The sequence below is a fragment of the Rhinichthys klamathensis genome, unplaced genomic scaffold, assembly GCF_029890125.1.
Source record: "Rhinichthys klamathensis goyatoka isolate OS25496 unplaced genomic scaffold, OSU_Roscu_1.1 h1tg000286l_1, whole genome shotgun sequence".
Taxonomy (NCBI): domain Eukaryota; kingdom Metazoa; phylum Chordata; class Actinopteri; order Cypriniformes; family Leuciscidae; genus Rhinichthys; species Rhinichthys klamathensis.
In genome coordinates, this window is record NW_026606805.1 from 419,775 (window position 1) to 447,383 (window position 27,609).

The following is a 27,609-nucleotide window of genomic DNA, read 5'->3' on the forward strand; positions in this document are numbered from 1 at the left end:
GCCTGAGACACTATACATGTGTAGAAAGAATTCAATAAGACGGGCAGACATGACTGCAAATATTTGTATTTCAAAAGCAATAATTGTTTTTCTAAGTATAATAAAAGGAAATGTGCCTTCCAAAAAAAAAATTCAATATCATTAATGTGTTGTATAAAGAAAATAAAAAGGACATAAGCAAATATAAATATCACAAATATGTGTTATAGACAAAGAAAGTTTGTAAAAATGAACTTCAACTGTCAGAAGGACAGCTCATGAAGAACCAATCATTTACAGAAAGGAATGTTCAAATTCAGAGGAACAGTTCAGAAGAAACGTTAATAATAAATATTGAGAAGATTGGATCATTTGTGCTCCTTTTTTGGAATACTTGAATACTATTTTTTGTGGAATACTTGATGCGGCCCAGCCTGACCCAGACTCTACCTCCAGCGGCCCCCAGTTAAGTTGAGTTTGAGACCCCTGCTTTGAAGGGAGTGTGGGTTCTCATGTTTTCAAAGCTAGCCCGCTATTGCTAGTTACTCCGAAAATTGCCTACCCTACCTTTAATTGTAAAATGTTTATAATTTTTTGCATATGCCAGTATGATCTTATTGTGTTTAAACAACATTTCAGGCTCTATTTCGTATGAAAATACTCCATCAATACACATTTTGGATTCTTTATGTAACCTGAATGAAATCATAAGATAAATAGTAGAAGCTATGTGATATAGTAGGGCTATAAATTAATTGTATGTGTGTGCTATTTCATTAGCAGTGGTTATTAAAATATTAGCATGTATTAACTTAAATTACATGTAAATTATATGCTCGAGCTGGGTAATCTTTTAATCGTAAATGTAATATGTTGAATAGGCTATTTCTAAAATCTGTTGTTATTTTTATCTCATCTGTGGTCTCTAAAATGATAAGTATAGTGCAGTCTAATCATCGTTTCTAAACATAAACATCAATAATGTGAAGATGTGAGTAGTTCTGCTCTCCATTCTCCCTCCCATAATAAGGCATAAACAACAGTTTCCTGGCAATGAGTTTGATTATTATGAGTCAGAATATTAGCAAATCACAGCCTGCGTCTGATTCACAGTGTTTTACTTATTTAATTCGCTAAGAGATTTTAACGGATTAAACAAAGGAATATATGTACTTCACAATTGTTATCTCAGTTGTTATTAACATTGAAATACTACTTGAATTCCTCAGGAGAAGTGCTCTGGAAAAGTTCTAAATGTGGTATATCGTTAATCACTTCTCCGGGTGAACACTTGATGTCGCTGTTGGTTAAGGTGTGGAAACTGCAACATCATGGCGTTTGAGCAGATTAGAAATGTAGTGATGATGATCTGCAAGTCAAATGTGAATCCTCCTCTCAACTACAATTAATCTTATGGTCATTCATTTAAAAGAGAGCTTTGATGGCATTAACTCTTTTATTAACTCATTAACTCTTAGCAGCTTATTTTATGATTAGTCGTGCATTGTTTTCTTCAACACTAATCTAGATCATACTGTTTTAAAGGCTAGATAGTTCACCCAAAAAGAAAATTCTGTCATTAATTACTCACCCTCATGTCGTTCCAAACCCGTAAGACTTTCGTTCATCTTTGAAACACAAATGAAGATCTTTTTGATGAAATCTGAGTTTTCAGTCCCTCCATTGACAGCTACACATCTGACACTTTGACGCTTCAAAAAGTTCATAAAGAGATCGTAAAACTAATCCATAAGCATTCATGGGTCTATTTCAAATAGTCTGAAGAGACTTTATTGCTTTATATGATGAACAGATTGAATTTAGCATGAGAACGAACCACATTGGTTCTTGCTGATGCTCAAACCTGATGCGTAACACAGGAATGAACCTCATTGGTTCTTGCACTTCAAACAAACATGCTTGAGCTTCAGTTTACCACATCTGATGTGTGCGTTGATGAATGTTTATATGTGAATAAAAGTAAATTCAATCTGTTCAGAAAATTTGGGCTAAACAACTTAGTTTTACAATCTCTTTATGAACTTCAAGCATCAAAGACGTGGTAGTTGTGTAGCTGTCAATGGAGGGACATAAAGCTCTCAGATTTCATCAAAAAGATCTTCATTTGTGTTTCATAGCAACATGGCATCATGACTTTGCGTAAACATACACGCCACTTTCAAGTGGCGTGTTATCTATACGCATTTTGAGCTATCCGCGTGTATGTCCACGCCGAAACGAACCGTCATCTTTTGCGAGTATGTCTACGCCATTAAATGTCCGAGTGATTCCGCGTGTATGTGTACGCCGTTAAATGTCCGAGCGAAACGAAACAAAATGTAGATCTACATCTGGGGAGCGATATTTTTTTCCCTAGGATGGTAGGGGAAGACTCATAAATGGTATTAACCCCAGTGACGGGTAGGTTTAGGGACGGGGTTGGGGTAGGTCATATATTTATATATACAGTATGTAACGTTAAGTCAACGGCGTTGATAAACACGTTGAAAAGCGATTATGCGTGTTGATAGCACGCCAAAAATGGAAATACGAATTGGCGTGTCATACATACGCCATTTCATGAGATCAGTCTGTTCATAGATGAAAGAAAGTCTTGCGGGTTTGGAACGACACGAAGGTGAGTAATTAATGACAGAATTTTCATTTTTGGGTGAACTATCCCTTTAAGGCCCGTTCACACCAAGAACGATAAAATAGCGTCCACAGCGCACAATATATTTCTGTTTACTTCAAGCGCGTGCTGCAATTTTGTCGTCTATACTTGACCGTCCTTGGTGTGAACGGGCCTTGAGGCAAGTTAAAACCCATGCAACAAAAGAAAAAGAAAAAAAAAACCCAGCATAAATAATGTACTTTTATTGATTACTGAAAGTCAATCAAAATTTAAAGGTTCCCCTGTGCCAAGTGTTGAAGGGCATCACCCTCACAGCGCATGCAGTGATAGCCGAGGTCAGAGGTCACATCCCAGCAGCCCTGCTTTCGGTAGAAGTCAAGAGATGACTTGTTCCATTCCAGCACAGTGAAATTCAGCTGAGTGCAACCAGCAGCCAGACCAAGCTGAGGGTGATCATTAACACAAACATGTCAACTTGTGCACAGTTAACAAACAGTTTTCTAAATCACAACAGATTCAACACACATGCTGTATTTGTCTAGTGTAAATAAACTCCCCATACCTGGGAAACTTTGGCCATCAGAGCCTTGCCAATGCTTTTCCCTGGAAATACGCACAGAAATTCATTAATCAGTTTATGTTACATTCACATAAACGAAAGCACGGTGTCGTTTCCTTACCTCTGAACTCTGGCATCACGTACAGATCCTCCATGTACACCGTCCGACCTTTCCATGAGCTGTACGAGTAGAAGTACAGTGAGTAACCAACCTTGGTATGACCTGTAAAGAGAATCATTTCTGTCAGCTTGATGGCAAAAATAAAAACACAAAACTCAGAAACACTGTGAGCTGACATTATCAAGTTGCAAAACATCACTACAATTTCAGTAATGTGTACCTTTATTGCTCTTTTTTTTCACATTAGCACATTTGGCTTGGTACTTAATTTGTTTCCTATTCTAACTTGCAAATGTAAATGCAATTTAACTTAAAAGGGGTCATGACATGGATTTCTTTTTATTATTTTAATATGTTCCTTGAAGTTCACTTATAATGTTTATAAAGTAAAAAGAAAAATACCGTCATTTACAGACAAAGCATTATGAAATCATTTACTTAGTTTGATGCAGCTGCTGTCAGATTCAATACAGTTGGTGCTTCAACTTTCAACAAAAGTTTCCTTGTGAGCTCTCCATTACACTGTCCCAGGGACGTGCACAGGAATTTTGTGGGGCAGTTGCTCTGACCTGAAAAAAGGGCACTACCCCCAAAACTCACGGGCTATATGAAGGAATATATTCAGTTGAATTTTGCCCATACAAATTGCCTTATCTGATCGTGTTTATATCCAAACGCAATGCCTCATATTATGGTCTTATTATTATTTATAAAGATTGCAAACGTCAAAGATGACAGGTTTATGATATACAACTTTGTAAACAGTATACAAAATGTATTAACAATATGTTAAATGTCACCAAAATACACATGAGAAAAAGAGTTGCTCATATTATTGTTTATTGTTTTTTAATTATTATTATTTAATTTTTTTAAAATAAATAATCTGGATTGAATTGACAGATGGGGAAAAACTCGCTTGTAATAAAAATAAAAAAACCGCTTAGATTTCGGAAAAAATACAATCCTTTTTTAACCTTTTGGCTTCCCGTACATTCAATTGTGCTTTTTGCTCATCTGGGCAACTACGCATGATTTGTAATATGATTGCGTAAAGGGAACAGGAATTCCGGTAAGGAACAGAATCGACTGCTACACCCAGTGCCGATCCTGACCTCCCTGGGGCCCTAAGCAAAATTCTGCAAAGGGGCCCTCTACCTGACCTGTGATGTCGTGAGCTATGTAAACCATTTGCCATTGCCACAGTCACACCTGACACTTCAGCGCTCCCATAGAATCCTGCCTCCTTTAAACAAAACAGTCAAAGAATAAGTACAACAATATAGAACAGAATGAGGTTCAAACACACAATATTTATTGAATAGAGTATTTTCTATAGAATGTTAAGATAATAAATTACTATTATTAAGTAAGTGAATATTAACGTAAACATAAATAAGAAGAAAATAATAAATTATAACCCTGAGCTTTCGCTTTTGGGATTAACTTTGGTTCTTTCTACAGCCTGGGCATTTTCGGCATCAGTATGATTTTTTAATTTTTTATTATGCATGTTGAAGCAATTCTTGATTTATGGTTATTATTTACTGAGGGATGTGCATCCATATTGACCAGTGTGTCCAGCTAATCAACATTTTAAATTCAATATAGCCTCTAAATCAATAGTCAATCAATGTCAAATTGTCAATACATTGCTTTCTATCTTGCATAATTAGTGCAGTTGTTTAGAGTTTGTAACTACACTGAGAATAGATAATCAGTGTCTTGTTTTAAAAGTATAATGTGTACTTTGATTGGGAGTGCCATCATTCACGTGCATGTATTGTACAGTATGTCTGGTCTCCACATATTTCTGCTTGAAAAATGCGAGTTTCATTTCGGCAACGCGCATTTGAACGCACGATAACACATGCGACGCGGTTGTGTTTTCCGAGCTGCTGTAAACAAACACAAAATCAAACGTAATAAATAATTGTATTTTACTCTCACTTTTGTCAGCCACAAAGTGATGCAAGAGATGCACTGCCTGCCCAGCTAGGTTAGCAAGAGTCTGCAAGACCAAAAAAAAAAAAACTTTGCTGACATCAAACTTAGATAGGAGAGAGCACAAGTTTACCTGATTGTTGTTCCCGCAATTCACTCTCATGGTTTTTTTCTTCTTCCTCTTTTCGTGACCAGAAGGATAGTTTCGCTTCATTTTGTCGTGGATGTTGTACACATTTGACGGCGCGCTATGACTATGACACGAGATGGAGGCGTGGCTTTAAGTAATTTGCGTGGCCCTACGCCGGTCGCATGCAGTCTATGGTCGCGTGCAGCGTTTGCCCTTCATACTGACTTTCACTTTCGGTGCCCGAATGGAAGTGAATGAGGCTTTGCGATTTTTTTTAAAATCTAGGCCTACGTGAAATTCTGCATCCATTGCACGATTTAATTTTTTTCTCGGAAGGGCAACTTGAGTGAGAAGGGCAACTTGAGTGAGAAGGGCATATGGGCAGTTGCCCGGGCAACCTGAGCAACCCCCCTGTGCACGTCCCTGCACTGTCCCTACTTTTGTTATTCTGCAGTTAAATGCTCCGAACAAACATAATCCTCTGACGCGATCCAGGACGCCATTAAAATAAACTATACACTTGATCCTTCTGAAGTCTGTACAGAGACACAAACAAGCTGTTTAAACTGGACGTGTCAAAGCAAACGTTCTTTCATTCGTCCATTTGTCGACAGACTCGAGTGTCAGAAAGTGAACGCGCATCTGAATACTGTATCTAGTGTAGACAGCGTCAGTAATTATAATGGTTTTGCTTTTGATGTGATGCAATGCTCGCTGTTAAGCAACTGAACGATAGTGGGCGGGGCCTATGGTGCGATGATGTATACGATCATTGATGTTGTGCTCTGGAGGCAGTCATATGCAAATATACACTATATTGCCAAAAGTTTTGGGACCCCTGCCTTTACACACACATGACCTTTAATGACATCCCATTCTTTATCTGTAGAGTTTAATATGGAATTGGCCCACCCTTTGCAGCTATAACAGCTTTAACTCTTCTGGGAAGGCTTTCCACAAGGTTTAGGAGTGCGTTTATGGGAATTTTTTTACCATTCTTCCAGAAATGCATTTGTGAGGTCAGGCACTGATGTTGGACGAGAAGTTGTATTCTCCGCTCTAATTCATCCCAAAGGTGTTTCTATCGGGTTGAGGTCAAGACTCTATGCAGGCCAGTCAAGTTCCTCCACACAAAACTCGCTCATCCATGTCTATATGGACCTTGCTTGTCATGTTGGAACAGGAAGGGGCAATCCCCAAACTGTTGTCTAAACAATATCCATTAAATTGTCCAAAATGTCTTGGTATGCTGAAGCATTAAGAGTTCCTTTCACTGACTATGGGGCCAAGCCCAACCCCTGAAAACAACCCCACGCCATAATCCCTCCTCCACCAAACTTTACACTTTGCACAATGCAGCCAGGCAAGTACCATTCTCTATCGCAACCGCCAAACCCAGACTTGTCCATCGGATTGCCTTTAGACTTTAGACTTTAGCAACTTTATTAATCCCGCAACGGGGAATTAGTTTAGAGCAGCATGTATACAACAATACATAACACAGATCACACACATTTCTCACCACATACAGACAGTCAATATGTGCGCTTTAAAAAAAAAAAAAAAAAACCTACACAGTTTAAAAGTTTGATCGCAGAAGGGATAAAAGATTTAGATTGGCGGTTCGTCTTACTCACAGGAAGCGCATAACGACGCCCAGAAGGCAACAGAGAAAATTTACCTGACAAAGCATGTCCTGGAGAGGCTAAGATACTCGCTGCCTTCCGAACTATTTGTTGGTTACAGAAGACATTAAGGTCTCTCTGTTTCACACCAATAATTTTAGAACAGATTTTTACAATATTGTTCAGGCTATTCCTGTCTTTAACTGTCAGATTGTGAAACCAACAGATCGAAGAAAAACTTAAAAGACTCTCAATAAAAGACTGATAAAATCTACACAGGATGACCGGCGTGACCGAGAAGGAATTTAGTTTGCGGAGAAGATAAATTCTCTGTTGCCCCCCTTTCATAATGGCAGCGCTGTTTATATCAAACTTAAGATGGTCATCAAAAACAGTGCCCAAATATTTATATGATGAAACAATTTCCACCTTTACATTATGTATGATGCTCTCTGAAGCAGAATCTCTATCTCGCCCAAAGTCAATAATTAATTCTTTGGTTTTAGATACATTTCAGTCAAGGAAATGGTTCTCACACCATGAGATAAAGTCAGTCAGAGCATTCCCATGGCCAGAGACAGGACCTTGGAGGAGTAGGACCAAATAGCTGCTCTCCTGGGCGCTTCTGCATCCATTTGTGTACATGATAAAAAAAGGGGTGAAAGGACACACCCCTGAGGTGATCCTGTAGAGAGCAATAAGGGGTCTGATAAATGACCATTTACTGATACCCTCTGCTCTCTTACAGTTAAAAAATCTAAGATCCATAAAACAAGTTGGTGAGGCAAGTTAAAATCAGCAGCTAGTCTATTAGAATATGTGGTTGCAATGTATTAAAAGCTGAAGAAAAGTCCGCAAACAGAAGCCTGGCATGGGATTTTGGTTTGTCTAAATGCTTGCCAGACAGAGAAGCGTGATTCGTCACTCCAGAGAACAAGTCTCCGCTCTAGACTCCAGTGGCGGCGTGCTTTACCCCACTGCATCCTACGCTTTGCATTGCACTTGGTGATGTAAGGCTCCATTAAGCTCTCTACGCATGCACTGTTCTTGAGCTAATCTGCAGGCCACACAAAGTTTGGAGGTCTGTAGCTATTGACTCTGCAGAAAGTTGGCGACATCTGCGCACCTCAGCCTGCGCTGACTCCGCTCGGTGATTTTACGTGGCCTACCACTTCGTGGCTGAGTTGCTTTTGTTCCACATTGCTTCCACTTTGTTATAATTAGGGCTGCACGATTAATCGCAATGAAACCACACTCCTTTTTCCCCAACCCCAGACAACAGCGTTGCTGAGCAACAACAACACAGACGGAAACATGTCGAGAAATGTTGATGGATGGTTCAGTTGATGGATGTAGAGACCTGTACTCCCGCAGGACCCAACTCAACCGAGTGCGGCGCGGGACTAGATTTGATGGCCGAGTGCGGGCACGGGCGGTAAGGTACTCGTGTGTGTGCGGGTTGCAGGAGAATAAAACGAATCGCGGGACTCCCGCAAAATAGAAATATCTAGAAAATAAAACATCTAAAAACAAATAAATTGTTATTCATATGTTGCACAAAAGCAGCAAGAATAACTAAAACTAAATAAAAACGATTTACAGGCCAGAACGAGTTTCTGTTTATAACATGTTGCAATGTAGCAATGTAGCCAATCATAGACACATATGTATTGATTATTATTGATTGATTTCTTGAACGCAATGGCCAATGAGATTCATTTAAGATAGAATCCACTCACCGCTCAAAACTGAGTTTTTGTTCAGTGCTCAATTCTGCATGCTGGCAAATCCTCTGATTATAACAAACAAAGTGTTGACATTGTGAAGGATTTACTGTGCAGTCAGCTTCATTGATAATAATGGAGCTTTGTGAGATCGCGATGAACTTAGATGTCAGCTTTTTATGAATTTTTAAGGGAGCGCACTTTGCACTATTTCTGTCATGCCAAACCATGCACACAGTAGCCTATACTTGCTTTATGTTAAATTAACAGTCAGGCATGAAAACGGGTCAGGGGTAAAAAAGGTGAGAAGGATATACACACACATACATACATATATATATATACATATTAGGGCCAGGACTTTAACGCGTTAATTAAGATTAATTAATTACAGACTTTAACGTGTAAGACTGAAGAAAACTGGTTGAAGCTGGAAATTAACATTTGGCTTCCCCCCTCTTCCCCGGAGACAAAAGTCTCACCTCATCTACATTTCATTCTCTCTCAGTGACGCATAAAAACTCACATAAGAATATGGTTTAATGTGAATGATTATCATTGAGTATTTTGTTTAGTATAATTTAAACTGCAGGGTGAGTGGTACAGATGTCTCATTTCCAAATTGGTAAAACAAAAGCTAATAAGGTTTTTTAGAAGTTTAGAGATGACACACAAAGGAAGGTGGACTTTAGGCAAATGGCCTTTCTCCCCTACCCCCAAAATAAGGTGTAACCTGAATGCAAATTACCATTGTAAAGAAGTTCTGGCTATTTAATGGAATGCAGCAAGGAATCGGGGCTCTTTCTGTATTTCAGATAGCCCGTGAGGTTAGCTCATGTAGTTCTTAAATGTTGGGTTTGCATCTATTTCTCTTATCCTAAAGCATTTGATGTTTTGTATTGATGATCTTTGAACTGATTATGAAATTGGCATAATACTTTTACCTGACATAATAAATTGTTATATTTGATTATACTAACAGACTTTGACTTCATTTCCATTGGAGTTAAAAGGAATAGTCAAACATTAACTTATATTTAATGATGCACAGATATCATTGAAAAACTTTTTCATTTTATGGAGTCAGATGAAACGAGTTAATACATAAGATAAAATGTATTGCATTTAATTAAAAATCCCTTTGCCATGGGAAGAGACGGAACACGCGTGAGACCTTCACCGCTAATTTGAATGCCGCCATTGGATCAAATTAGACGGCCTTACAAATTGGTGACCCCGGGACGTGATCACAACAGATGAATTTCGCGAGCAATGTCCTTTCCAGCAGAATATGGGGATTTTAAAATCAACACGAGGTTTGAACATCTTCTCTTTCTTCTGCCGCTGTGGTAAGTCAACTTTTTCTTCCCTTTTGAGAAGTGTTGAGAAAATGTTGTTTGCATTGTTACGGGTCGGAAAGCCCTTTGTTTAGTCCGGAACTGAAATACGTGAGGACGTGATAGCGGCAGCGCAGATGAAGAATGAAAACCCTTGTTAATAGATTAAAGATATCCTTGTTTGCCGAAGCAACAAAAAACGAAACCTAAAATCGGAATAACATCTTCCAAATGTTTTTCGTGTAACATTACTTGATGAGGAGCTGTAAAACAAACCCTAAAAGTTTTCAAATCAGCCGCATGTTTGTCGCCATTGTGGTATTGGCTTTGTTGAAACGAACTAGCAACACGTGAAGACAATCGGCAAACAACAGAAAGAAAAATCTAAGTTTGTAAACGGAGAAATCGGAGAACACGTGATTTTATAAATAAAAAGGCAGATCGATGCATTGTTTATGAAAAGCAAATTTTGAAAAAACATGATGATATGATTTACAGGCAAAGAAGCAGTTAGCAGGGCTAAAGCTATTTTCCATGCTGCTTCCAAAACGAGGCTAAGCTAAATGCTAGTATTGCCCATGCTACTTAAAAAACGAAGCTAATGCTAAGTGCTAAAGCCATGCTGCATTCAAAAACGCTTAACCCTTTGTGTGACCGGCCCACCGGTGGGCACAAAAGCCACATTGAATAATATTCTATACTAAACCTAAACTAATCTTGACAAACTCTATATTGCATTTGAAGGCTTCCACTTTAACACAGATGGGATTAAAAGGCAATAATGCAATAATTTGTATTTTCAAATTTGGAGTTGTGCTTCACACATTGTAATGCACTCATAGAACACACTTTATAGTTGTTTGTGCTACTATATGTGCACATAGGCTAATTGTAAGTTTATTCTTTAAACACAGGATTGCTTTACTGTTTGTGTATTTGGAACACTTAGGAAAAGGCTGTTGATGTTGTATTCTAGGCCATGTATCCTGTGTGAACTGAATTAAACAAGTGTGTGTCTATGCTGAACGTGGTTATAATGTGATTCACAATGAATTTGAAAGTCAGAAACAACGAACGCGCATCTCATTGATTCTTGAAAGTTCCGAGACAGAAATACTTTTCATATTCGGAAAACGAAATATTGTCACTTTTGAACTCATTCTGAATTGCTCTACAATTATTTTCCCAAGTAGATTATTGGATTCGTAGATTTCCACATCTTTTGCGTCAGTTTAGCGATGGCTAACATCCGGTATCATTTTACGTGTACTTGAACGAGGAGGCGTTTAAGGGGACTTACATATATGTCTTTGATTGTGTACGTGTGGATACGGCAAATCCTAGATATTTAGTCAAATTACCTCTGATTTGATGACCGGACCTGGCGAGAGTGTGTCGTGCAGACTTTAGAGAAGGACCGCAGAGTGATAAAGTTTCCTAATCTAAAAACGGGAAAAATATAAGTAAAGAATGAAAAGAATTATCAAACTTTAAAATGACTTTGCCTTCATATAGTCTGAATTTTTGTATCCTTGGTGGAAAACTCCCATAGCTGCGGTAAAACCACGCAAAGGAACATAGATGAGAATCAGAAACTGTGAACGCGCATCCCATTAATCCTGAAACAAAAAAACTTTTCATATTTGAAGCGTCGGGGAACGAAATTTCCCCAAATATAAATTGGAACATGTATAATGATCCTGGCCTGTTTACATTATGGGCCGAAAAGGTCGAGCCTACACTGTACAAACTCAGTAAAAAAGGTCTTAACGTGGACGCTATTGACAATGAAATTGTCACTTGGTGGAAAACAGTGGGTAGTAAGCAGAAGAAATCAAAACATGGTGAAATAATTGATGCTTTAAACTTCATGAGTTATAAACGGCTAGATAAGTCAACAACATTTCTATCTTCGCTTATGGATGTTAAATGTGAAGAAGTGCATTCTGAAAATGCAGAGGCAAAAATGTCTGAGGCAAAGATTCAAGATCTCCAAACACAGCTAGATAAATTACTAGCTGAGCAGTTAGCCCTGACTGAAAAGTGTAAATCACACAAATACACCATTGCAGATCTTAAGACTAAACTAAATGCTAAAAAGTCCATGTCTCCCAAAACGCTCAACAGCGATGGGACTAAAAATGTGCACTTCTTAAATGAGCCAGCCTGCTCTAATAATCCTGTATCTTTTCAGACAGGTGAAGCATGTGATAAAGTGCCTGTTTCAGCCTTTAAGGTGATACGGCACCCAAACGGCACGGAGTCAACCATTCGGCGTCCTCTAACGGTAACTGAATGTAGCTTGTTTAAAGCAGAGATCGGACCATTACCTTTGAAAGGGCCATTCGAACCATGGTGGAGACGCATTGTTAGCCTGAAACATGCATTTCAGCTTGAACCAAAAGATATTTGGCAAATCGTTATCAGCTCAATTCCAGATGTTCTGAACTATAAGATACCACAGGCTTTGATGACAGGCAACATTGTGGAGTCAGTGTATCAAGATGAGCCTGAGGGTGAAATCTTTAATAGACTAAAACAATGTCTTTGCGATCTACGTGGTTGTAGTCCTGTTGGATGGGAATTGATTTTCAATCGGAAACAGAGTACTGAAGAATCGTTCGAGACGTATGCAGAAAAAATGTTTGAACTGTTTGAGGAGTATTCTGGAATTGAAGGTGTTAACCACAACAATGTAACTCTCCTTGATTTACTACTTACAAATGCAGGGCCGCGTGTACAGCAATCGCTCATGTATGGTGCTTCTCCAGCAAAAAATACATTCGAAGGTATTGTTAGCTGGGCAACAAGAATTTAGTCACGAAAACAGATGCATGGTGAGGTAGCTGTGTTAGAATGTCATGAAAATCCTCCATTTGCAGGAGAATTCAGAAAGCCACATGGTGAAAAACTGAGCAGACTCTGTAATTCCTGTCACAAAACAGGCCATACAGAGGAAAAGTGCTGGTCATTGGGCAGAGGCAGACCTCCACCCTATTTCAAAAAACGCAGACAGCCACACTCTGATGACACAAACCAGCGCTCTGCAAGTGACCAAAGCTCAAATGCACCTGAAACCATCACTGAGCTAACAACTTTGGTCAATCAAGGCCTTCAGCTATTAGCGTCAGTCGGGTAGCAGCCCAATAGCAAATGGCTCAAAACATCTAAATTCATTGAATCTGTCACATTTTTCCCTCAAATGTATTGACACAAGAACGAGCAGAGACTCTTCAGAGACTAGAAACAATATAATTTCATTTATATTCTTAAATTCTAATATACATTATATTGTAATCGCCAAGCAGGCATTAATTGGAGAAGTGTGACATTAATCCTTACAGTTCGATTTCGTTGACCTGCTACCCAGTGTCAAAAGGGCAGAGGTGTGTTATAATTTTTTGCCTTTAAAAAACACTCCCAGAAGTGTGGCACAGGTAATAGCCAACTAATCAAGGAAGCAAATTTAGAAGGAGGGTGTGAACTAAACATCAGACAGACCACAGCCTTTTGCAGGTAACTAGAGACCTGCACTAACCGAACGTGTGAACGACACCATGAACTAATTCATGCCCACAGATCTGGCTGTAATGAAAGCAACTAAAACCCGAAAACTGGGATCTCTAATGCTGTGACAGCAGACTGTGAAGGCTCGACTGCAAGAGCAGCTTTAAGGTGTCACACACTGCACTGAAGCAACATTAATAATTCAGACCTGGTCAATGAAAACTCGGTTTCATGTGACAGCTGGAATTAAAATTGCAATGGACATGATAATGGAGCAAGCAAAAGAATTCCACATGTCTGAATTTGAAACTGTTGAAAACATCAGAATTAACTGTGGTTCTCTCTGCATTTGTTTCTGTCAGGTTTACTTCTGCAATTCCTCGGAGGACGGATGCCAGGACGGCCGGACCTCACGATTGTTAGAACATAACCTGAGATTCGGGAGATGGGTGAAAAAACAATTCAAGAGGCCATTTACATCTCACAATAGCACATCACTACATTAGCATGGCCTCCCAGTTTAGAACTGGAACTAAAATTTGCAACACAATTGTTATCCAGTAGATTCCACCCATCTCCTAGACATGAACACTGAACACACACCTCCATCACTACACCCTCACATCATCATGACCTGGAATAGATCCAAGTCTATCCAGACTGAACACTACACATCATGAGAAGATAAAGATGACTACGGGCCCTATTTTAACGATCTGAAACGCAAGTGTCAAAGCGTAAAGCGCAAGTAACTTTGTGGGCGGATCCCGGCGCTGTTGCTATTTTCCCGGCGGGATAAATGCCTCTTGCGCCTGGCGCAAATCTAAAAGGGGTTGGTCTGAAGTAGCTTCATTATTCATAGGTGTGGTTTGGGCGTAACGTGAAATAAACCAATCAGAGCGTCATCTCACATTCCCTTTAAGAGCAGGCGCGCTTGTTCTAAAGCGGATTCCTATTATAACGGCGGATTTGCCAGGCGCGCGCCAGGAGCGGTTCACAGCCGAGGAGAGCAACGTTCTCGTCAGGGCCGTAAAACACAGAGAAGTGACATTGGGGATGGAGAAACCCACCCAAATTAACTTCTGTTAAACAGGCGTATGATAATTTGGGTAAATGTGTAAGCTACATGCTTTTATAATAAATTGTCTATCTATCTATCTATCAATCAATCAATCAATCAATCAATCAATCAATCTATCTATCTATCTATCTATCTATCTATCTATCTATCTATCTATCTATCTATCTATCTATCTATCTATCTATCTATCTATCTATCTATCTATCTATCTATCTATCTATCTATCTATCTATCTATCTATCTATCTATCGTAATAATGTATGATTTGCAAAAATGAAAACTGCTGCTTAGATGAGAGAATCAACGTGTATGCGCGTTGTGCACACGCTACATTGATTATGGCCAAGCATGCGCCCTTAAAATAGCATAATGAACAACGCGCAACGCGCCACTGACTTTAGACTAGTTTTTTTCTGGTCAGTGGCGCAATTGTTTTATAGAACAGCAAAATAGCATGAGGGAAAGTTTGCGCCGAAACACGCCTCCTCTTTGCACTGAACCGCCCTGGGGAGCGCAAGTGTATTTCTTAGTTAACCGACGTGCGTCTGTGGAGGGAAAAGCCCGCTTTGCGCGGGTGCAAAATAGGAATGATACATGCGTCAGTGTACAAAGTCATTTGCGCCGAGTGCAAGATAGGGCCCATAGAGTCCAAAAGTGTCACTTCACTAAAGATCTATTGTCCATCTTCACACTAACAGATCCAGATAGCTTCACACACATAGGATGGTAAAGCTGATCCCATGATGACCGTCTAACAGAGACACACATAGCATACGCTATTCACAACACTCTGCCAACTCATGGGAAAACACTGTAATATACATATGAATGGCTACAGTCACAAATCAATGATACAAAAACAAAATTAAAGCAGAGGCAGACCTGCTATTAAATTTAAAAATGTTTAAACTTTCTGATTGTTGTTAGGGTGGTTGGAAAATCATAGAGCCCATGATTTCTCAACAAACCACTAATAACAGAAACATCATAAATAACAAATAGATCTGAAGTGTGAGCGCTTCGATCAATTACAGAATTTACAATTCAACCCTGTCATTGACTGTGACTTAGCCAACAACACACACACACACACACACACACACACACACACACACTCTCACACCTGTTGCAAGGAATGAACAATCTCCATTCTTGAATACATTTAAGCATGTTCCAAGTCACTTCTTAGATTTGCATAAGTGGCTTGCATCGGAAGATTCCTGAACAAACAGTGATTCTTCATATTTTTTTTATTTTTGAATATTATTATTGTTATTACAAGACGTATTGATGCATACCATTTATCTGATTATTTGAGTTGCACCGACTTCTTGCTGCATTTTTCCTTTGAGTAAGACCAAGAATATTTTTAATTCTACTACCATTTAATATCATCACAATGGTGAAAGAATTGGATAATTAAAAATGGGACCATCTTATCTGACCTTGAGAAACATATGAGGCCAGATGTACCACTCACACTTGCTGACATGAACATGACGTGAATTTGTTTTGTTGCATTATGCGTTTCTATGGATTTCTTCGCGAGTTCAAGTTCATATGTGTTCAATCGTGAAGCGGACATTTAAGATGCTTTTCAGGTGTCTCACACAAGGCAGTGTGAAGCCAAGGAGAGCCCCTTCACCCACTGAGGTCTGTCCAGACAACCGCACCGCTGGAGGTGACAGGATTGGTCAAGAAGGGACAGAGATTATCATCATGGGGAAGGTGCCAGAGAAGCAAAAGTTTCTCCATGAAGGGATGACACGTCAACTGAACAAGTCAAAAGGTCCAGATTGACTCTATGAACTTTGCTCACATCACAGGATCACCGGAAGAAAGCCTGAACGCCTTCTTCCACCTGCTGGACTCAAGCTACATACACCTGGTGAGGTCAGGTGTTCCGCAGGTGAACAAAGCCCTCTACGCTTCTACGGATGCTAACATTGCAAAGATAATTTTTGAGTTTCACCAAGGATTACGACAAACGCCTTACTGACCCCGTAAGTTCTCATCTGAATTTGACCCACGGGGGTCAAGGAGGGAGCTGTAAGGCTGAAAAAACTTGTTGAAGAGAAAATATCTGACCAGTGATCGATGAAACAAAAGGATCTTGTTGGAAATTAACATTTGACTCCCTCCCCCTCTTCCTTTTAGCACCTCATCTACATTCTCTCTCTCTCTCTCTCTCTCTCTCTCTCTCTCTCTCTCTCTCTCTCTCTCTCTCTCTCTCTCTCTCTCTCTCTCTCTCTCTCTCTCTCTCTCTCTCTCTCTCTCTCTCTCTCTCTCTCTCTCTCTCTCTCTCTCTCTCTCACTCTCAGTAACACTTAAAACTCACACAAGATTATATATGGTTTTAATGTGAATGATTATCGTTATCGACTTTAGGCAAATGGTCTTTCTTCCCTACCCCCAAAATAAGGTGTAACCTGAATGCAAATTACCATTGTAAAGAAGTTCTGGCTATTTAATGGTTTGCAGCAAGGAATCGGGGCTCTTTCTGTATCTCAGATCAGCCTGTGAGGTTAGCTCATGTAGTTCTTAAATGTTGGGTTTGCATCTATTTCTCTTATCCTAAAGCATTTGATGTTTTGTATTGATGATCTTTGAACTGATTATGAAATTGGCATAATACTTTTACCTGACATAATAAATTGTTATATTTGATTATTCTAACAGACTTTGACTTCATTTCCATTGGAGTTAAAAGGAATAGTCAAACATTAACGTATATTTAATGATGCACCGATATCATTGAAAAACTTTTTCATTTTATGGAGTCAGATGAAACGAGTTAATACATAAGATAAAATGTATTGCATTTAATTGAAAATCCCTTTGCCATGGGAAGAGACGGAACACGCGTGAGACCTTCACCGCTAATTTGAATGCTGCCATTGGATCAAATTAGACGGCCTTACACAATCAATGTTAAATTGTCAATACATTGCTTTCTATCTTGCATATAGTGCAGTTGTTTAGAGTTTTTAACTACACTGAGACTAGATAATAAGTGTCTTGTTTTATAATGTGTACTTTGATTGGGAGTGCCATCATTCACGTGCATGTATTGTACAGTATGTCTGGTCTCCACATATTTCTGCTTGAAAAATGCTTGTTTCATTTCGTGCACGCGCATATGAACGCACGATATGAACGCGGCGACGCGGTTATGTTTTCCGAGCTGCAGTAAACAAACACCGTTGCACTTTGTCGTTTATCAAAAACAAACGTAATTAATTTTTATTTTACGTATTTTACTCTCACTTTTTTCAGGCACAAAGTGATGCAAGAGATGCACTGCCTGCCCAGCTAGGTTAGCAAGACCGAAAAACATCAAACTTTGCTGACATCAAACTTAGAGAGGAGAGAACACAAGTTTACCTGATTGTTGTTCCCGCAATTCACTCTCATGTTTTTTTTTTCTTCCTCTTTTCGTGACCAGAAGGATAGTTTCGCTTAATTTTGTCATGGATGTTGTACACATTAATTGACGCGCTATGACACGAGATGGAGGCGGGGCCTTAAGTAATTTGCGGGGCCTTAGGCTACGCAGAATACGCACCGGTCGCGTGCAGCGCTGCAGCCACGTAAACAGTTTGCCCTTCCCTTACTGACTTTCACTTTCGGTGCCCGAATGGAAGTGAATGAGGCTGTGCGATTTTTTTTTTTTATCTAGGCCTACGTGAAATTCTGCATCCATTGTACGATTTTTTTTATTGTTTTTTTCCTCGGAAGGGCAACCTGAGTCGAGAAGGGCATATGGGCAGTTGCCCGGGCAACCTGAGCAACCCCCCTGTGCACGTCCCTGCTAATCAACCAATCACATGGCAGTTGCTTCAATGCATTTAGGGGTGTGGTCCTGCTCAAGACAATCTCCTGACCTCCAAACTGAATGTCAGAATGGGAAAGAAAGGTGATTTAAACAATTTTGAGCGTGGCATGGTTGCTGGTGCCAGACGGGCCGGTCTGAGTATTTCACAATCTGCTCAGTTGCTGGGATTTTCACGCACAACCATTTCTAGGGTTTACAAAGAATGCTGTAAAAAGGGAAAAACATCCAGTATGCGGCAGTCCTGTGGGCGAAAATGCCTTGTTGATGCTAGAGGTCAGAGGAGAATGGGCCGACTGATTCAAGCTGATAGAAGAGCAACTTTGACTGAAATACCCACTCATTACAACTGAGGTATGCAGCAAAGCATTTGTGAGGCCACAACACGCACAACCTTGAGGCGGATGGGCTACAACAGCAGAAGACCCCACCGGGTACCACTCATCTCCATGGATCCATCATACCTTGTTACCACTGTGCAGGCTGGTGGTGGTGGTGTAATGGTGTGGGAGATGTTTTCTTGGCACACTTTAGGCCCCTTAGTGCCAATTGGGCATCGTTTAAATGCCACGGCCTACCTGAGCATTGTTTCTGACCATGTCCATCCCTTTATGGCCACCATGTACCCATCCTCTGATGGCTACTTCCAGCCGGATAATGCACCATGTCACAAAGCTGGAATCATTTCAAATTGGTTTCTTGAACATGACAATGAGTTCACTGTACTAAAATGGCCCCCACAGTCACCAGATCTCAACCCAATAGAGCATCTTTGGGATGTGGTGGAACGGGAGCTTCGTGCCCTGGATGTGCATCCCACAAATCTCCATCAACTGCAAGATGCTATCCTATCAATATGGGCCAACATTTCTAAAGAATGCTTTCAGCACCTTGTTGAAACAATGCCACGTAGAAATAAGGCAGTTCTGAAGGCGAAAGGGGGTCAAACACAGTATTAGCATGGTGTTCCTAATAATCCTTTAGGTGAGTGTATATGTGTAACTATGGAGAAGTAAAGCAACAGAGAATAAAATGGCAAACTAGCTTATATGTAACATCCATGCACTCAGGCTAGACATGACACGCATGCCCAGATTAGATAACAAATGTGTCTCATAATGCAGAGCAACACAGAAGGACAGCAGTTTTTATCTGAAGTTTTAGGATTGTTGATCAAAGATAAATATTGAATCAGGCGGTTCTTTTTTCTCACCATCTCTGGACTTAAGATGCTCTGGCACTTCAGCAATAATTCCATGGAAAAAAGGGTTTTTGGAGAATCCATCCTGTTCCAGATCTATAGTAAAAGTTGTATGATTGTACCAGCTCCAAACAATCCACAGTATAATTTATTCCAAACAAATCATTGTATTTGTATTGGAGAGATATGACAATCATGCCTACCTCTTTGTGTAATCTTGATCTGGTCTGAAACTTTCTCATACTCTGCCAGTTCCTAGTTAAAAGGATTCGACAAAACAAACAGTTTATGGCTTGATTTTGCTGGGCAAATTTTCACTATTCTGACATCAGCAAAGTGCATAATTATTTTATTCATTTATGTATTAATAATGAGGTACATTTAATCCATGACGTGACACTGGCCTGCTTATTGTAGCGGACACGATATGATCTGATTTTCATCATCATTAATATGACGTCATTCAGATCCACCATTCAAAACACACAAAAGTCGCGGCTGACAGATGAAGGCTACTGCACGTTCCCCAGCATTTCCACTTCGCTCGACGACAGGAAAGTGTCAGATTACAGTGTGTCAAGTAAATGTGGCTTACTGTAAACTGACCATCAACACTGATGCCATTATACGCACGGTACACGTTAAACAACGGAGTTTGGAGGATAATGAAAGACTGCGCATGCTGTCGGTGACGCGGCAGATGAGTGTTCCAATTCTTTAAGTTCTAAATTCGTCAGAAATAGACGCACGCGACGCGTATGACACGCGGGGGCTTCGACTCACCAGAATCATCCGCGAGATATCCTTACAGTCCTCGAGCGTGGCGGCCCGGATTGCGAAGTCCATCCTGTGTTCAACAATAACACACTGAGCAACAAAATCTGAGTGTGTGTCAACGTGGAATAATATTATAAAATGGAAGAGATGTGTTTATGTTGCTCTGACTCTCACGCGGCACTTAGAGACGGAACTGCTGAAACAGCGCCATCTGCATGTACTTATATAATATCGTCATGTCATCATCATATTGTCCATTTAAAAAATTATTAGGCTACTGTAAATAAACCGTTAAACAGTAGATTAAAATATGTATGTTATCAGGCACTTATTATTAGACATATCTAGATATATGCACGTCATTGCTTGAAGGATTGTTCCACAGAAACATTTCTTCTGTACAGTATAGCCTAGGCTATATTCAAAGCTGACTCATGACAGCTGATTTAAAGTCCCCATGAAATCAGAATTGAGGTTTTTGGCTTTTAGTATGAATATGTTAGCCTTACTGTTATCTATAATGTGCTCCAAAATAATACAATTCGCATTTAGAAGATATAAACATTCAAAACTTACAGTCTCATTCCCAAAATAAATTATTTTGATGACATCACTCTGCACTTTAAATTCTTATCAGATTTTCTGTCCAATCAAATGCTCAGAAGCCGAAGCTTCATTATAAATAGATGCTGAAGCTGTGGGTACAGTGGCTGAAATCGGTCACTTGTTCACACATTTACTATTTTCTACATGGTGAGATTAGGAGGAAACTGCGGCTTTACTGAGCTCAACGGCTAGTCAAACAGTGATATAAACGAAACGCTATTGGCTTTTTTTTTTAATGGGAGGAGCTGTTCAATAGGGTTAGGGTTAGGTTAGGGTTGAATTGAATTTATTAAAGGATAACCTCTTGAGATGCATCATCTCATTTTCAAGAGGGTCCTATAAACACAAATACAGAATACAAAAGACAAATCATAAGCAAAAGCATTACATAACATACATTACAGATACACATACAAAGCTCATTCATACACAAACTCTCACCCCAACTCACACCGACCCCTCACACTAAGTTTTTTTAGGGTCCCGCCCTCTCTTACTGTTTCACTATGACGTCAACACACTGAATAATGCGTGTTTCAAGGCACTTCAGTGAGCTTTTAACAGTTTCTTTCATTATTACTAGTAATATCACCGTTTACTGTGTGGTTTAATTATTAGCTTGTGCTGATGCAGTGACCAAACTATTTCTCCCTCACACATTCTTTCATTAATCATTCACGTATTCAACCAATATTAAAGCTTTGAATAACCTTGAACAAAACATAAGGAAATGAGAACATAATTTTTTTTTCTTAAGTACAAGTCTTCCAGATGTAATTTAATACAATATATCTGATGCAACTATCAGAAACTGTAATGCATGTAAACTCAAATGCCTTTCATTCTCAGTTTATTTATTATGGCTACTGTAAATAAAGTAGGCCTAGTATAGCCCAGATGTATTATGTGACTGAACAGTTTATATAACAACATAAATATATCTATAAAATATTCAAAAGTGCATCTAGAATCATATTGACTTTTACAAGCATATTCTAAGTTCAGAGTTACATAGCATATAACCAGCTCATAATAATATGATAATAGCTTTCCTTGAGCTTTTTCATTATTGCATTAGCTCATTAAATGTAAGGCCTGCAATCAATTGGACCACAGATTCCACACCACAAAGTCGCTGTTCAACTCGGGGTGTAAACTGTATTTTCAGAGTTTGTGCTGCTAAATATAGATTCGTTGGCTCAGGCATTACTAAGACGGACAGGGTGGGGATGCTTTCATTTGAACAGTTATATTCAGATTTCGCTCTCAGAAACTGGCCTCGTGCCACTCAAAACACGGTCCAGTGTTGAAGTAATGGGCGCTACTGACTGAACCGTTGTCTGAGGCTGACTAACGCAGGCGAGGGGGAAAAGCTGCCGTTTTCCATCAGCGACTCATGATCTTCAGATGAGGATGACGTCTGTGAATGATCCAACCGCCTGACCGCGCGCGCTTCTGTCCATCCGACGGGATGAGCGCGTGGGTTTCTGACGGAAACAGCTAATTGTATATATATATATATAGGGCTATATATAGGCTATATATCAGTGAATGGACAGGTGAGGACGAAAACATCTTTTACCAGACAATAGCATTTTCAGACAAAATGGGCTACGTGTTAAATCTTATTAGGTAGGCTAACGTTAGCCTACCACATTACGTCGGCACTTTAATATGCCGTCAATGTAGGCTATAGGCCAACACTTGAAGGCTAATTCACCAATAACCACAGTAGCCTATTTTAATTTCTATCGTTTTAATAGCTTTTGTTTTTAAATTAGGCTAATTTAAACTCACGTGGTGCGTTCAAGCCCTCCTGGGAATTTCGTATTTACGAGTTGGGAAGTTCAGCTGGTCATGTCACTTTTGTCGGAGCAAGATTTTCTCCTTTACCACACAAATAAATATATATATAAATAACTTTACTAAAATGAAAGGGGGAAAAAATCCCAATAATGTGTAGGTATCAGGTATTGCTTTTTTATGTTTGTAATACAGTTATGAAGCCACTGTAAACTTTATTGTTACATATTTTTATATTGTTTTATGCCATAACATTTTGTGCAGACAATTTGATTATTTTGTTGTAAATAAAAAAGTCTGAGAATGTCACTGCTAAATTCCTATTATGGTATTCTGCCATGTTTCTCACTGACATGCCCCCGACTCCTAAAGATCAGGGATCAAAGGAAATCCTGAGCTTCCCACTAGTATTTACGACTTTGTGGTGGCATTCATGTGCATTCAACTCGTAAATACAATCTTTCCGACATAACTTGAACACATCAGCATTCTTGTGTATAGTTGAAGTCTTTAGTATGGAGCCCCTAAAGAGACATGGTGAAGAAAAATCTCTTGCAAATGTTTTGCGTTCCCCCGAGAAACTTTGCGTTCACTTGGAAAGAACGCAAAAGCATTGACTTCAAAATACACATTTGGGGTATAACTGTAATTAATAAACAAAACATAAAACTCTCTTCAAGTAACGTTAACCACAGACCTATAATTTCCTCATAAATCCATAGTAAATTTCAGGAAAGTTATGGTTAGGATTGAAAACCATGACTGGAAAAAGTTAATTCTCTTCTGGGTTTTAGGACTACACACTGAACATCTCAATTTGTGCGCGAAATGTCAAGGACAACACTGACGTAAAGAGGACCTGTGAGGGATCAACAGATGTACAAAAATGTTGAAGGTGTGGCGACATGGACATGAAAGAGCAAAAAATAACTTTTTAAAACTTTTTTCTTAACGCAACATGGTGCCATCATTAGTACCAGTGCACCGCCAAGAACCATTATATAATTGACATTAACACTTCTAACTACAGCGCTTATAAAACTCATGGAAAAATAACGGCCCTGACGTCACAAAGTAGCCTAAGTCCTTTTATACACACCTCATAAAGAGCACCAGATGGAAGAACAGAGGCTCAGTCACTCTTCACATGGGATGCGAGAACCATGCAGAATGTGATTGATGCAAACAGTGAAAGAAATTGAGAATTTTCACTGTATTTAACAGTAATTGCAAACAATGTAAATGTACACTAAATGCAAAATGTAAACAGTGCACAAATAACAACTGTCTAAATAACATCATCTGAAGGTCTGCTCGCAGCCATACATACTATATAATGCATTCTCCTCTTGATCCTGTGCTGGGCAGGAAACCGTCTTCCTTTCCTGTTTAGTCTATGGCGTGATGACATTCTTTTTCTGCTACTATACTAGTATCTTTTGGGGGTGCTGTCATTAGTTTAAATGTGGCATGATTCAACTTATTTAAAATTAAAACAAGAAATAATAATAAAATAATATTTTTTCAAACTGGCATCCAAGGACCCCTCGGGGGAACACAGTGTAATAAATAAAAAAGATATAATAAAAAATAAATAAATTATCGTTCTAAATAAATACTTAATTAGAATAAATTAAAAAAGGTTTTAAATAAATATTAAATCAAACAACAGTACAGTAGGCCTATTATGAGTATAAAAAACATAGTAACTAAACTAAGAAACGTAATATTTCACGCATATTATTAATTGTTTACAGTATAAACTGTGTCTTTATACATGAAAATATAGAGGTCATTTATGAATATTAGGGCTGTAGAATCTAAAAGATTGAAAACCTCTGGCCTAGAGGACATTCATGTAAAATTACTACTATACCTGGACAGTATTACAGTAAAGTGTTTGTCAAAGCAGCACAATAAACCATGTTATTGATGACTACTGTTTGTTTTTTATATAGATCAGATAAAAAAGGGAAATGAGCTCATATTCTAGCTGATGCAACTGAGCCGCAAGAGAATTCAAGAGTGAAGAAAAGGGGGGGAATCTGTTATTCAGTGTACAGGACTAACGTCCCTCTTTCCCATATTAGGAGAAGAACAACTATTTGTCATCGCTGCCGTATGTGAGTGAGGAAATAAACGTTGGCTGTCAGCGTCCAGACGCATTAATCATGTGACAAACAGTGACTCGTGCTGGTCGCGTTGGGCCGTCCAGCGCAAGACTTAATATTTTGTTAGACATTAACCGTTTCAGTCAGTGAGTGAGCCATTCAGAAATGTTTGATTTTTCCTCATCAAAAATACATCTGCTATAGGTAAAACCTTATTTTATCGTGGACTCTTGTCCACACTAAACTGACCTCAGTATTTTTGAGCAGAAATAGCTGCTCTTCAGGGTGTGTTTGCAGCCAAAACAAACATGTACATTTTCTAGTACATGTGTTATTTACACATCCAGAAGACTATGAGTAGAGGCACTCATGGACAGTGTGCACACACATACTCAAGCCAACATGAAAGAACATTGAGGGAATTATTTTGGATAGTGTGAGTGCTGTAGTGTGTTAGCACTGCTAGCTATAGGCCTACACATATTAAGAAATTTTCTAAAGAAAAAAATAACACAAAATTGAGGCCTATTATTTGCCTGACTGTTAAACTGATTGTTTAACAGTGTAATTCAAGTTGATTGACCATATTTTAACAGAATGACTATGGGTAGACGACAACAATGTACTAAAAACGGAAAAGATTTTCCTTTGTGTTTTTTAAAAGTTCAGCTACAGTCAACAACTGTCAAAACAATCCCTGTTCACACGGGTCGAGAAAAACAAACAAAAAAAACCCGCTGAATTATTCATGCCAGGCCAGTAGTTGGCGATGTCACTGTAAAGAAACACTACATGCCTATAGACTGAACACGTGATACACATGCGCATGATGTCACCATTTTCACAAACTCGCCATGATAATACTATCATTTTCAAAAGGCCCCCAAAAAGCCGCTGTTGTGTAAATGAATGGCTAAAACGCATTGAAAAAAATTATTAATTGAATTATATATATTGAAACTACATTTTTAGTTGAAAATGGTGTCGTGTAAACGACCCCTAAAATATGTTTATATTAATTGGCATTGACAAAAAGATTTGGCATTATGTCTGTCATTTTTTGTCCTTTATGTTTTCTTATCATTCCTTAAACATGTATTTGAGTAATAGTTGTAGGTTACATTAATTTAAATGGTTCAAATTCTAAGAAAAATGAAACAAAACAAAACATTAATCTAACAGGAAAACAAGACATTGAAAGTGAATGAATTTTATTGACTAGTTTTTGTTTACAAAGCATATGGGTAAAAGAAAGAGCATTTGAATGTATAAAAAGCAATAACTTTGAAACTACAAAAGCAACATACAATCCAATATATAAAAAAGATAAACGAGAAGCTCATGCTTTGAATATTATGTTTCTGCACGTGAAGTGTGATCAGATAAATCTAGGTATTTGTCATGTCTGATTAAAAAGGAAGACTCATCTAATTAAGAAGTATATTAGATTGACGCTGTCCTAAATGTTAAAACTCCATACATGCAGTTACGTTGTGAACTCAAAGCGTGTTATGTGGGAGATGCTGTATAAATTGTCACAACTAATCAAATAATGCGGTTTATGGCTCGCTCACTTTAACTAAATTTAGCAGTAGTGCTTTGTCAGAGGTCACACATAAATATTCAGCACGCTGCTGTCTCTTAATCTGCTACAGCAGACAAAGTCCAGTACTAATCAATGTCTCTGTTTCAAATTAAAACATCCAACATCTCTTAACCCAACTCTCAGTCTTATTTTACAGCCCTTTGAAAAAAGTGATTTATAACTTCACTAAACAGACATTAGTTTAAAATAATGTACATTAACTGTTAGATGCATATTAGGAGTCTTTCCAAATCAATTACCTTGTAATGTAAATTATGTACATCTCTCACTGTCGCATTTGAATCATATTTGTAATTGTAATTATTTGTTATTGACCTCATTATGAATCAGCATCATGACTCTGCACCATGCAGAAGAATGTATTAGTACATACATGTTAATAAATAAGCACTGTGAAACTCAAGACGTTCAAGTAAAACAGGTTAAACCACTTCAACTTAAGCATAGCAAAACATGAAATATAACATGAAATATCATAACACCCTTAAGCCCCGTTCACACCAAGATAACTATAATGATAACGTTTTGGTTACTAACGTAACCTCGGTTTCAAGAGATAACTGGAACAAGAACTATTAAAGGGACTTTAAAGTTTGTCCAGTAAGACGGGCTCGGGTCTAGGGACGAAGCCCGTAAGGCATGACGCCACCAGAAGTACTGTAAGACCCCAGAGTTAGGGGATTGACTAGATGTCAGCAAGTGACACACCGCTAGACCAAACCAAAGTCCTTTTAGGCAAGTCATGCCACTCGGCCGCCATCTTGGCAACGCCTCCGGGCAGCTATTTTGGACTAACAAGACCAGGCTCCTATCTAAATGAATGGGCAGAGAGGCAGAACTGCACTTTCACTGGTCACCGGGACATAAAAACTGCATGTATAGAAACAGCAGTAAAATATGATAAAAATCGCTGAAAAAGTTTGATGACTTTGCCCCAAAATAAGGTTTAAAACGCCTTTTTACCCACAGGTTATACTTTTACTACGCATGCGCAAGGGTTCTCTCCCTCTCTCTCGTGCGCGCGCTACACA

The 27,609-nt window shown here is 38.8% G+C and overlaps 1 protein-coding gene across 1 annotated transcript; it reads right to left on the reverse strand.

The window, feature by feature from the left end:
- Positions 1-2,882: 2,882 nt before the first annotated feature.
- On the reverse strand, positions 2,883-20,653 carry sat2a.1 (spermidine/spermine N1-acetyltransferase family member 2a, tandem duplicate 1). Its single transcript, XM_056269641.1, has 6 exons — positions 20,459-20,653; positions 19,879-19,930; positions 19,688-19,771; positions 3,295-3,396; positions 3,177-3,217; positions 2,883-3,057 (listed from the first exon to the last, which is right to left on the reverse strand). Exons 1-6 carry the CDS (start codon positions 20,519-20,521, stop codon positions 2,884-2,886), a joined length of 516 nt encoding a protein of 171 aa, XP_056125616.1. The 5' UTR covers positions 20,522-20,653; the 3' UTR covers position 2,883.
- Positions 20,654-27,609: the final 6,956 nt, after the last annotated feature.

What these genes read in the sequence shown, in the direction of transcription:
- sat2a.1 (XM_056269641.1), bottom strand. Translation starts at nt 20,521, where the DNA reads ATGGACTTCGCAATCCGGGCCGCCACGCTCGAGGACTGTAAGGATATC. An exon ending in ATATCTCGCGGATGATTCTG is followed by an intron (nt 19,931 to 20,458) that starts GTGAGTCGAAGC and finishes CCTTTTAACTAG; the next exon opens with GAACTGGCAGAGTATGAGAA. An exon ending in GCATCTTAAGTCCAGAGATG is followed by an intron (nt 3,397 to 19,687) that starts GTGAGAAAAAAG and finishes TTCTCTTTACAG; the next exon opens with GTCATACCAAGGTTGGTTAC.